General features: G+C 37.8%; 1 protein-coding gene across 1 annotated transcript in view; it reads left to right on the top strand.

The window, feature by feature from the left end:
- Window positions 1–253: 253 nt before the first annotated feature.
- The window catches only part of enpp6 (ectonucleotide pyrophosphatase/phosphodiesterase 6), a 31,284-nt gene continuing 17,605 nt past the window's right edge, over window positions 254–13,932 (top strand). The window contains exons 1-3 of the mRNA XM_079839466.1: window positions 254–514; window positions 11,126–11,305; window positions 13,804–13,915. Coding sequence (XP_079695592.1) covers window positions 277–514; window positions 11,126–11,305; window positions 13,804–13,915 — 530 coding nt within the window. The 5' untranslated portion in view covers window positions 254–276. The remainder of the gene's footprint in view (window positions 515–11,125; window positions 11,306–13,803; window positions 13,916–13,932) is intronic.

Below are 13,932 nucleotides of genomic sequence, written 5' to 3'. Positions count from 1 at the left end.
AATAAAACGGTAATACAACTGACGAGTGTCAATACAATATATAACAATCCAATAAGACAAATTCAAAGGAGTTTTTAAAAAAAACATATTTATGTTTAATCAGTCTACATATAGTTTCCACATACAGTGCCTTTAGAATATTTAACAGTATATATGCTAGAAGAAGAAAAAAAGTCAGCATGAAGTATCCACGCCCATCGGGACGGGTTTCCCTGAATCAGCGGATGAGTGTGTAGTTCTGTCCGTCAGATCGGCTCTCAGAAGCGGGGCATCATCATGGCTCGAACCGCGCTGAACACCATCGCCCTCGGGCTGATCCTCCTTCTGTCCCGGAGCTGCGACGCAAACCGCAAACTCCTGGTGTTTCTCATCGATGGATTCCGCTATGATTACATGGACGATTTACAAAACCTGTCCGGATTTCGAGAGATCGTGGAAACCGGCGTGAAAGTGGATTACCTGACTCCAGATTTCCCCAGTCTGTCCTACCCAAACTATTACTCTCTCATGACAGGCGAGTCTCACCAACTTTTCATCTGCTTTCTCTAACAAATGCAATCTTAAATATTCGTTCATGTTTTATAGTAAAGGTATTAGTCAGGAGGTTTGACCTTAAACTGAGATGGAGTGGAATATGAGAGCTCTTAATTATTCCCATATGCCTGTGTGGCATAAACAAACATGATGGCACACCTTTATAAGGCTTAATGCATTCCTTATGTGAGGTTTTATAGCACATTTATACTCCAAAACAGTGTAAGGCACTCTTACTGTTGAACAATAGGAGTCTGTGGGATCTGCTCATTGATTATTGATTGAATGGGGTTATTGATTACAGGGGCCAGTCCTTCCTCTCGCCACAGTGACCACAGAAAAACAGCTTTAGAGGTTTATATATCACTGACAGAATCCATACAAGCACTTTCACTGCAAGAAACGCTTTTCTTACTTGGTATTTTTGTCTTGTTTCCAGTCCAAATATCTAATAATTCTTAAATCAAGATGCATTATAATATCATAAGATATTTTGTTTTTGTTTTCAGAGGCAAAAAAAAGTTTTTGCTTAAAACAAGCACAATTATCTGCCAATGGGGTGAGAAAAATAATCTGGTTTCCGTTTGGGACAGAAACAAGAAACATTAAGATTTCAATCAGAATTTTTTTTTTTTCTTTGGTTTTATTTTCCACAAAACTAGAAAAACTGATGTAATATTACTTCATCTTGATTTAAGATTTTTTTTATATTTAGACGGGAAACAAGACAAAAATACCAAGAAGGAAAAGCATTTTTTGCAGTGTTCATATTTAAAAATAATAATTCAGACATATGCTTTTTTGTTTGTTTAATTTTTTTCATTATTTTGACTATATATATATATATATAAAAAAATTTTTTTGACTACAGTAACAATGAAAACAAGGTCATTATGAATATTTAGTAACTCTCATGAATATGGTTGAGTATCTTTTAAATTTGAACAATTCCAATTCTGCTTATCAATTCCTAATTTCGATTCTAATAAGGTAAAAATCATTCACATTTATTCTAAGTTTATTGAAGGCATTGCACTGTAGCTGAATACCATGAGCAAAAATCACTTGCACAAGGAACTTATATGGTTTAAAAATACCACAAAAACAACTAGTCTAACTAATATATATTTCAAGCATTATTAAAGACAATTTGGTAATTAAAAAAAGAACACAAATAAACGCAACTGAACAAAGATATGATTGAAATAAACACCGTATTAAGATACAGAAGCTAGTGATGTGCGCATCGATACATTTTTACAATTTGTTTAAATGGAAATGTTGTATGACGCGCTTCTCTTCATAACATTTCATAGCGTATTTGTCCCTCAAAACCGGTATTATAACACGCCTAAGCAAGCTTAAAGGAACACGCCACTATTTTTGAAAATAGGCTATTTTTCCGTCTCCCCTAGAGTTAAACCGTTGAGTTTGACCATCTTTGAATCCATTCAGCCGATCTCCGGGTCTGGTGCTAGCACTTTTAGCATAGCTTAGCATAGCTCATTGAATCTGATTAGACCGTTAGCATCTCGCTCAGAAGTCCTGAGAGAAAGCCTGTAAGACATGACGTTAATAGTTAGATTAAGGTGTGTACATGTCTGTTATGCACCATTTAGTATGAGAGGCGGCTTTCTGTGCGCTAGTCGTTTTGGATCTGTTTGCAGCACAGAAAACAGGGTTGAGTTAGGGCTGGGCGATAAAACGATAACGATATGTATCGTGACAGACACGTAATCCATATCATATCAATAGGGCTGTCAAAAGATTAATCGCATCCAAAATAAAAGTTTGTGTTTACTTAATATATGTGTGTGTACTCTGTTAATTATTATTTATATATAAATACACACACATTCATGTATATATTTAAAAAATATTTGCATGTATATACTGTATATAAATTTATATAATCTATAATATATATAAATATAAATGTTTTATATGTAAAAATAATATTTTTTTCTTAAATATATACATGCTTGTGTGTGTATTGATATATAAATAATAATTAACAGAGTACACACACATATATTATGTAAACACAAACTTTTATTTTGGATGCGATTAATCGCGATTAATCTTTTGACAGCCCTACATATCAATAAAAAATGTGTTCGATAAAACGTTTTTTTTCTAATTATTTATATATAAATACTCACACAAGCATGTATATATTTAAGAAAAAAATATTATTTTTATATATAAAACATTTATATTTATATATATTATAGATTATATAAATGTATATACAGTACATACATTCAAATATTTCTTAAATATATACATGAATGTGTGTGTATTTATATATAAATAATAATTAACAGAGTACACACACATATATTATGTAAACACAAACTTTTATTTTGGATGCGATTAATCGCGATTAATCTTTTGACAGCCCTAATTTAAATGTATAATATTTTTCTCCTGGTCCTTATTTTAAATAGGTCATAAAAATATCAATAATTATCGATATCGACCGATATGAAACACTTATATCATGATACAGTTTTCAGCCATATCGCCCAGCCCTAGGTTGAGTCTTCTTACACTTGAATGGCTTAAAATCACATTAAAATCACGCACGCTTTGGATGTTTGCGCAACAGAAAACAGTGCACGGGTCTTCTTGCGCTTGAATGGTTTAAAGTCATATTAAAATGCACACAAAGGAATTGATAAGAGGAATTAAAATGCATGTGTCTTATTGAATCCACGGTTCTCGATACCCAACCCTACTCAGGAAACAGAAAAAAATGTATCAATATTTGCAGTCAATTCATTTGTGAAGGAAACTTTGAACTTTCAATCCATTTCGCACAAGCATATTTGATCATGTTGACTCAGTGCATCTGAGTGTTGTTGAATCACATGATGATACTGTGTTGTCACAGGGTTGCCAAGTCCACGTTTTCCCTCAGAACTGGGCTACTTTTAAACTAGAGGGATAGTTCACCTTTATTTACAAGATAATAATGTCCGACTCGCATCAACACAGCACGCAAACGTTGTGGTGTTCTCGTGAACGAGCGCTGGAGATTAATATTTTGTGGTAAATTGTGTTTTTTTGCGCACTTGTATCGCTTCATAAAACTGCGTTTAAACCACTGGAGTCACGTGGATTACTTTAATGATGTCTTCTGGAGCTTGAAAGTGGTGGTTGCGTAGCTGTCAATGGAGGAAAGCTCTCAGATGTCATCAAAAAGATCTTCATTTGTGTTCCAAGATCAACGTAAGTTTGGGTGAACTAACCCTTTAAAGGTTTATTTGACTGAAATTCAAACAATGATGCACCCGTGCTAGATGAGGTTTGGTTGAAGCTCCTTTATGAAAACAGATGTTTGTGATTACTACTATAAGGATTTTGTGTAAAACGAATACAAATGGTATGGGTTGTGATATTGGGGTCATTGGGCTAGTTTTGTTATGCAGACCTGGCAGCCGTGCGGCATTGAGCTCCCTGCCAACGCTTTACCGCTTTGCTGATGGCAGTTGTTTTGTTTGGGCACATTCCCCTCTCCACAAAGCTTCAGAAGATCATCTGCCTCGAGCTTTCACAAAGAAATCAAACAATGAGAGCAAAGCTGCGACACGCACATCAGACCAGATCACAGTGCAGTGAATCTGTCTTAAAACAACGTTCATTAATGCCATTTAGTCTGAAAGAAATGAAGGCTTTTGTTTAGCAAGGATTGCTAAAGAGTGTTGAGATTGAGATTTCAAATAAAAATGTCCCATGATTTTGTCACGGTTGGTGACCCAGGAACAGGCTGAAGACTCAGAAGATCACAATCAAACAGTTTAATCTTCACTTCACAGGCAACAGAAACACACAACCTTACACAACAGTGACTAGACAAAAGGTGGACAAGAGGAACTTAAAGGGTTACTTCAGAGATTTAGCATTAACAAAAATGGTCTTCGTGGTGCTGACACACATGGTCATCCACACACTCAGTGCAAAATTACCCTACCCACGTGATCTGTGAGCGCAATACTGCCAATACATTTAAAATAAATTCAAAGAAACCGTTTGTAATCTTATTTTGATATCTGACATTATGTATGATCTCTTACCTTGATTCTTTTGTTCCTAATTTTTTACACTATTTACTGATAATTAGGGCTGCCACTAACGACTATTTTCATATCGATTAATCTATCGACTAATTTATCACAATAATTTTCAACAATTTAATTTGCAACGTTGGCCTTCAGTAGTGTAGTAGGCTACTATAAAAAAAGTATACTGTACATGTAAACAAGCCCTTGACAAAATGTAAAACTAAAAGAGTAAAAATGTAAAAAAACATAACAAAAAAAGAGAAGATCAGCAAATACTTTTTATATAGGATAGTGTTGTCACGATACCAAAATTATGACTTCGATACGATACCAGACTGAAATACCTCAATACTGAATCCATACCATGGCAAAAAAACTGTAAAAGTAATTGAATAATATGACAGAACTTATTGTTCATTGTTTTATCATTGTTTCAGGGTTAAAGTCCCACTGAAGTGCCTTTGAAACGCAGCATTATTCAATGTGTTGACGTAATTTCCCCTCAAACGGCTCCTGCTGTTAGCAGCTCCTCCCCTTTTTTGAAACAGCCAATAGTGTTCCGTTATTACCACAGTTTGACTACAGCGTTTCTGTTTTTTAATGCCAGTTTCCTCCTGATCTCTAACCGTTTATCATCATAATCTCCTCCATATCTCTTTGAAATACAGCATTCTGTGCAGCATTTAAATAGGTCCGATATGTTTTGTTGTCTGCGCCGACTCGCGCAAATTCAGATTCTAGAGCGCATTTGATTGGACAGAAGATTGGATGAGAAGGTGAAGTCTGCGATGATGTAATCCAAATATGTGATTCGTTTTAACGGAAATGAGAGACTGTAAGTTTTGAATGCTTATATCTCCTAAATGCGAATTTTGTCATTGTTTTGGAACACACCAGCTTATTCATAACCTTAAGGCTAAGATAATCATACTAAAAGCTAAAAAACTTTATTTTGATTTCAGTGGGCCTTTAAAACCCCTAATGCTGCGTTCACACCAAACGCGAATAGAGCGTCTGGCGCGAGTGATTTCAATGTTAAGTCAATGGAAAGGTGCGTTGACGCGCGTCTGGAGGTCCCGCGGCTCGGAAGGCGCGTTTCGCGCTGCGCGAAGGGCGCGAATCCGCCTCATTCGCGCGAATGACGCGAATTGGACGCGAATTGAGCGTCTTGAGCGATACGCACGTTACATGCAAGTGGTGCTTTTGTGCATTCACGCGTTTGAAGCGAATTCGCGTCTGATGCCCGATTTGAAATTTTTTAACTTTGGCGTCAATTCGCGCTGCGTTAACCAATCAGGAGCCTGCTCGCTGCTGTCACGTGGTGAAGTGACGTGATGAGAAACCCTGCATAATTTAAAAATACTACTATTGTGTCACAAAATGTAGTTTTAAGACTTTTTCAGGTGAGAATGTAGTAGTTTAAAGCTCAAATCTGTGGTTTATTTATAAAGAGAGCGCCTATTTAAAAAAATAATCTTGTGTTTTTGGAGTTGTGAGATCCAGGCGATCACCGGGCGCTCAGCGCTCATTAACCCCAGTGAGAGCAGCCTTTCCTCGGCCAGTCCTTCTGGCGTCTGCCGCTGGCTCTGATGTCCTGTAGTGGTTCGTCTTGTGTTGATCTAACGGCCGATCTTTGCTCTCATGAATCATCATTTATTGTCTGCCAAATCGTTTTGACTGAGGGCAAAGACAAATTGCATAACTTTATTTTTTTAAGATATTTAAATATACATGCAGTGAAGATAATGTAGGAGTTGCCTGGACCACATTTGTGTGGCTATTAATGATTAATATGTATTTTTAATGAAAATGAAAAGAGGCAGAGTGGTGTTTTATGACACATTTCTCCTGGAGTGCCTTGAACGCGCGTCAATTTCGCTTCCAGCGCTCGATTTCTATGCGCGTCCAATTCGGCACGGACGCGAATATTTTACGCGCTAATGCATTCAAAACGCGCGGATGCATTCAAAATGTTTGCGCGTGAAACTAGGCGCGGTAGACGTGATTTTGACACTCTATTCGCGTTTGGTGTGAACGCAGCATAAAAACTCCCTTGGCCGGCTTGTTCCAGCCCTGCTTCACACAGAATATGAGGTCCGGCCCTTTAAGAGCTGCACGGACCACATTCATTGTAACCAGTGTTGCCAAGTCCGCGTTTTTTCCGCGGAATTGGGCTACTTCTACACTGTTGCCGCAGGCTGTTTCTCATGTCCGCGGGTTGAAGCGATCCCAATTATGTGATATTTAGCCCCAGGAATGAGGATTTTAGCAGGCAACCCTGCAAAAAACCCCACATAATTAACCCCCTGAAAGCGATTTTTAACGGAGAACCTCCCCGAAACGCAATTGGGCTTGTTTTGGGCTAGTTTTGAGTAACGATTGGGCGGGTTTTGTTGTGAAAACCTGGCAACCCTGATTGTAACACCCGATTTCTCACTCAACTCTGTATACATTCACTAAAGACATATCCGCCTGCGTTTACCCAAATACTCGCCAGGACGTGCATTTGTACATATTTTTGACCATTCAAACCCAATAATCCGCGGAATTGGCGTCGCGATCTGTCTGAGTGAAAGCTCCGCGCGCACGAGCACGTCCCGGCCGCGCCGTACTTTTCTGTTGCGTTCTTTTCCCTGATCTGCGCGTATATATTCGACTGTTCTGCTTCCATTGTTTAGTGAACGCTCACACACACGTCCTCACTCCTGCTGTCACACATCGACTGATTAAGAAATACTGCTCTTATTAGAGTGCTGTCATTTCTAAAGCACAGGTACTAATATGATTTCATATCAAACCCAACTTACCCAGTCGACTAAAAATTGACTAATTAACAGCGTTGACGCAGTCGATTGTATCGACCAATCGCGACAGGCCTAATTTACATTATAATAATATTTAACTGTTTTTACTGTATTTTTGATTAAATAAAACAGCCCTGGTGAGCACTTCATAATTCATATTTTAACGTGCATGAACGACTTGTTGAATCTGTTGAGCTTCATATAATATTGGTGATTGGTTCGTCGGGCTGTGACTTGCAGACACGGCCAAAGGTTCTTGCCGCGCTGGTGGTTTTATAGCCTGTTTGGTGTTATTAAAGGAGTGTGTTTGTTTATTTAACCTTTGCATTTCTTAGAAGCGCTGACCCTGCTCTTTGCGCTGTGAACATCTGTACAGTCAGCACTTCAGCTTAAAATGACACCTAAACATCGGTTAGTCCTGTGCAGGCAGTCAAGGATCATTACCATTAACATCTCAGAACTCATTTAAAGTTAAATTAGACATTAAAGGTGGGGTAAGTGCTTTATAGCGATCACAGCAAGAGGAACCAAAGGAAACAAACATATATTAGGAGTTTATTGTCTTAATGTTCGGACACACTTTGGGAGCTGACGCTAGAAACAGAGAGTGAGGAGGTTTAGAGGCTTATACGGTGTGGAAATGAACGGGTCTTGAAGTGAACGACGATATGATCGCAAATGGACAAGCAAGCAAACATGACACACGAGCATATTCAAGCAAAAGCCAGCATTTATTAGTTCTGTGAAACGAAACAAAACCAATGTTACTCGCCCATGGGTGGGACAAGACCCACCCACTATTTATGCCCAATGATATTGGACCCACTAGGGATGTCACGATACCAAAATTCCAGTAGTCGGTACCAATACCATCAAAATTTCACTCGGTACTCTGTATTTAATTATTTTTTTATTTATTTATTAAAGAGCAATTCTAAATATACAAGAGAAAATAAGACGGGTATCTTAAAATGAACAACTAATTTGTTTCCTTTTTAGAAAAATGTTAAGTTTTATTGCTGAAATTGCAGACATTAATATCTGTGAAAACGAAACCAATTTAGTGCATTCAATTGCCATATTATATATATTCAAAATGCAAATATATAAATAAAAAATACATTTAAAACTACTATTAACTATTTTATTTACTATTAAACCTACAACCTAAAAATCAAAATAATAGTAATATAAATGCCTAAACATTGCTTTTATGTTGTGCAACTTAACTTTCAAGTGTCAGCTTCAGCTCAGGCATAACACAAGCCTTTACTGTCTTCTGAAGACTTTGTGGCTTTTGTAAGAAGCAAAAAAATATTGGAAGGAAACTTGAAACAATAACTTGAGTAGAGATGGGCGGATCAGCTCTAACGTCACCGAATCCGCTGTTATAAACAAACCATCACCCGCACCTGTGATCTTCTCTGATTTAGATCCGCACCCGATCGTCACATTACAATTATTCACATTTCATTTTTTCCCATTCATTTCTCCCATAGGGATTTTAATGAAGTCTTTTGATTTGAAGCCAAAATGTATTTTGAAACGTATGCAGTGTGTACTCTATACGTAATTAAAGCTGAGAGTTGAGTGGCGGATCCAACATCCCACACTTCGGCTGTTTCTCAGACGGAAAGCTGCGCCCTAGGAAGGCTGCATATCTCAGCTGCCTCGTCATCAAGCGATGTCTCAGTTTGAAGGATCATTGGAAGGCAGCCTTCGTTTCGTGTCCTTCATTTGGCTTATTTTGAAAGATGCATCAAGTGTATCCTTCGTGTCCTCCAATCACCCACAATCCTTTACACACAATCCAGGTCACAGGATGTAGTCTTCCATTTGAGAAGCACCCTCTGTTTTTTCAGTTAATTAAACGCTCTACTTTCACTCTGTATACTACAAAGCGGCATAGAATAGAGCATGTATGTGATATGGGATACGCTCCACAAGTAGTAGCCTAGAATACTGTCTAACACTTGATGGCTGTTCTGTCAAGTCCTCGTCGTCAGTGAGGAACCTGGGTGTGCTCTTTGATACCAATCTTTCGTTTGAAAGCCACGTTTCTAGCATCTGTAAAACTGCTTTCTACCATCTTAAAAATATATCTAAATTACGGCACATGCTCTCAATGCAAAATGCTGAACAGTTAGTTCATGCGTTCATGACCTCAAGGTTAGATTATTGTAATGCTCTACTGGGTGGTTGCCCTGCTCGCTTAATAAATAAACTCCAGCTGGTCCAAAACGCAGCAGCTCCAGTTCTTACTAGAACCAGGAAGTGTGACCATATTAGCCCAGTTCTGTCAACACTGCACTGGCTGCCTATTAGACATCGCATAAATTTTAAAATCTTACTTATTACTTACAAAGCACTAAATGGTTTAGCTCCCCAATACTTGAGCGAGCTCTTAACATATTATACTCCATCACGTCTACTGCGGTCTCAAAACTCTGGCCAGTTGATCATACCGAGAATATCCAAATCAACTGCAGGCGGTCGATCGTTTTCCTATTTAGCTCCAAAACTCTGGAACAGTCTTCCTAACATTGTTCGGGAAGCAGACACACTCTGTCAGTTTAAATCTAGACTAAAAACACATCTCTTTACTGTGGCATACACATAAAACACTTTTAAATGATTGTTAGGCTGCATTAACTAGGTCAGCCGGAACGGGAACACTTCCCATAACACCTGATGTACTCGTGACATCATCAGAAGAATGGCATCTACGCTAATGATAGTCTCTGTGTTTTATCCCGAGGTTTACTGCAGTCAGCCGGATCCAGGCCGTATCCAGATCAGATGGTGGACCTGCACCCAGAGAAGACCAACACAGGACCCCGAAGTGTCTGAGAGACCGTGATTAGACTCCCCCTGAAACTGCCTCATCGACACGGCATCTCAATAAACCCGTCTCTGGCGTGATGACTCAGATTGTTCGAATATTACAATTAAATAATTGTTAAATCGATATGTCATCCTCGATAAACCTGTCTCCGGCATGATGACTCCAATTGTTCGAATATTGCACTTTAACAATTGCCTCATCAATACGGCATCCTCAATAAACCCGTCTCCGGCATGATGACTCCGATCCTTCGATTATTTCTATTTAATAATTGTTTAATCGACACATCATCCTCAATAAACCCGTCTCTGGTGTGTTGCCTTTGATCATTCGAATATTCCAATCTATTATGACCTCTGACCTGTAAAGTTGCCAGAATAATAATCATACGCTGTTTGTTAATTGGCCAGAGGAGAACTGCCCCCCCGACTGAGCCTGGTTTCTCCAAGGTTTATTTTTCTCCATTAGGTGCTGATGGGGTTTGTGTTTCCTTGCCACTGTTGCCTCTGGCTTGGCTTGCTCAGTTGGGGACACTACATTTTTCAACTAAATATCCAAATAAATCTAATTATTAAACTAAATTAACCATATAAACTAAATGACTGATCTAAAGCCCACACTGTCACTGTATGATAATTGAAATGAACTGATGACATCACCGTTTTCTCCAGAATGGCCATACGGCCACGATTTCATTATTTTCCTGTTTAACACTGTGAAGCTGCTTTGAAACAATCTACATTGTTAAAAGCGCTATATAAATAAAGTTGACTTGATTTAAGGAGTATCCATTGGGATCTCAGAGGCAGGTTGATTGAAATCCTTGTGTGCTGTAAACACTCATGAAGTCATTTTGCGCTCCTCCTCATTTCCAGGGCGTTACTGTGAGGTGCACCAGATGACTGGGAATTACATGTGGGATAAGGACACCATGAAGGAATTCCTGATCGGAACCAATCCGGACAGCCGTCTCCCCCTGTGGTGGGATGGATCGGAGCCGCTGTGGGTCACCATGCAGAAACTAGGGAAGAGAGTCTACATGTACTACTGGCCAGGTCAGTTCATAAACAGAGTACAACGTGATGGGTCAGGGGTATTATAGTTAAAGGGTTAGTTCACCCCAAAATGAAAATTCTGTCATTAATGACTTCCCCTCATGTGGTTGGACACCCGTCAGACCTCCGTTCATCTTCAGACACAAATGAAGATATTTTAGTGTAAATCTGATGCTCTGAAAGGCCTCCATTGGCTCAATGCACTTTACACTCTCAAGACCCTTAAAAGACACTAAAGACGTCGTTACAAAGTCCATCTCACTACAGTGGTTCTACAATAACTTTATGAATCGGCGAGAATAGTTTTTGTGCGCAAAAAAACCCTAAATAACGACTTATATAGTGATGACGATTACAAAACACGGCCTCATGAAGCTTCGAAGCGTTATGAATCAGTGAGTCGAATCATGATTCGGATCGCGTGTCAAACTGCTGAAATTTGGCGATTCAAACTGCTGAATCGACTCACTGATTCATAACGCTTCGAAGCTTCATGAGGCCGTGTTTTGAAATCGTCAAAACTGGAGTCGATTCATGATTCGGATCGCGTGTCAAACTGCTGAAATTTGGCGATTCAAACCGCTGAATCGACTCACTGATTCATAACGCTTCGAAACTTCATGAGGCCGTGTTTTGAAATCGTCATCACTATATAAGTCGTTATTTAGGGTTTTTTTGCGCACAAAAACTATTCTCGCCGATTCATAAAGTTATTGTAGAACCACTGTAGTGAGATGGACTTTGTATCGACGTCTTTAGTGTCTTTTAAGGGTCTTGAGAGTGTAAAGTGCATTGAGCCAATGGAGGCCTTTCAGAGCATCAGATTTACACTAAAATATCTTCATCTGTGTCTGAAGATGAACGGAGGTCTGACGGGTGTCCAACCACATGAGGGGAAGTCATTAATGACAGAATTTTCATTTTTGGGTGAACTAACCCTTTAACTAAAACTATATTTATAGAGGTCTGCAACACTTTTGTTACTTAAAATAAATAATGAATAAATAAATAATTTGATTTAAAACTCGCCAAAGCAACATTTCACATTTTCTTTTGGTTTTATTTGAACTAAAACTGAAATAAAAATGAATAAAAACTATATAAAATGACAAACACAAAACAAAATTACTATAACAAAAAATATATAGAAAACAAATTCAAACTAAAAATAAAATATATAATTGTGTATCTCAGTTATACTAAAATAACACTTGAACCTCATAAAAAAAAACCATTTTTCATGAATGGGTTCAGGTGGTCAGAGTAAATATTATATGAGCTATTTTAATGTCTGTTTATTTGATATGTTTAAAGGCCCTGATTTGTGTGATGTTGACCAAATGTTGGTTTGTAGTTATTTTTATATTGTAAAAATTGAGAAAATAGGTTATGAAAGAAGATACTTATATAGTAAATGGAGATGTTTTTACTCGCTGCCATGCTGTAGAAAGGGTCCTAATGATGTCACTTCCTATTAGTGTTGTAGTCTAGACCACCTAATCCCAGACCAGACCAGACCAGCACTCCATAAATTCATAAAGATCCACATCACCACCTGAGAAATTACTTATAATAACTATAATTACACTATATAGAGCTGTTACCAATCAAATGAGATCATTAACTACTAAATTCATCTTTGTGCTACAGAGGGGATACAGAAGATCTGAATTGGTAAAATACAAATTAATAAATAATGTTGAGGATATTGTTTTAAATATATATATATATTATATATATATTAAATGTTTGTTAAAGCAATATCATGTTTGCAGTCATGCTCAGATCAGTGAAAACAGTTTTCTTGCTCTTGTGATATTGCTTAATTATATCACGTTATAAATCCTACTTTTTGCAACAATATCTTGAATTTTGTGAGCATTTTATTAATTTTTGGGGACGTTTTTGACACAATCCCTAATCAATTTTTGAATCGACACAAATAAATCACAATAGAAATAAGTTATTTGCATCTGAAGCAGTGAGTTTTACTTCCAATCACATTAATGATTTTAATTAATAAATCAGGCAATGCACTGGAAATGCCGCTGTGATCTTGACCGGTCTTGAAACAAAATCCCGAGACAAGACCAAGACCATAAAAAAATGGTCTTAAGACCGGTCTCGAGTACTACAACACTACTTCTTTTATATCACAATCTTATGAAAGGTTTCATTTTTAATAGGGGTGAAATGTGGTAACAAGGAATCATGAAAAAACAGGATGGCTAGATATTAAATCTAGATACTAGACTCTTCTGCTCACCAAAGCTGCATTTATTAGATCAAAAATACTGTAAAAACAGTGACATATTATTATCATGTAAATCATCTGTTCTCTATGTGAATATATAGTAAAGTGTAATTTATATCCTGTGATCAAAACATCATTACTCCAGTCATCAGTGTCACATGACCCTTCACTGATCATCCTCATATGAGGATTTGATGGATTTGACGCGGGTCACATGCTCTAAAGTGTGTTTCTGTCCGCTCAGGCTGTGAAGTGGCGATTCATGGAGTCCGACCGACGTTCTGTGAGGAATACGTGTACAATCCTTCAGAGAAGAACCTGACCGACTCCATGGAGAGCGCTCTCAATATGTTAAAGTAAGAGCTCAAGCCTC

The sequence above is a fragment of the Gobio gobio genome, assembly GCF_949357685.1.
Source record: "Gobio gobio genome assembly, chromosome: 16".
NCBI classification, from domain to species: Eukaryota; Metazoa; Chordata; class Actinopteri; order Cypriniformes; family Gobionidae; genus Gobio; species Gobio gobio.
This window is presented reverse-complemented; position numbering and strand designations above follow the sequence as displayed.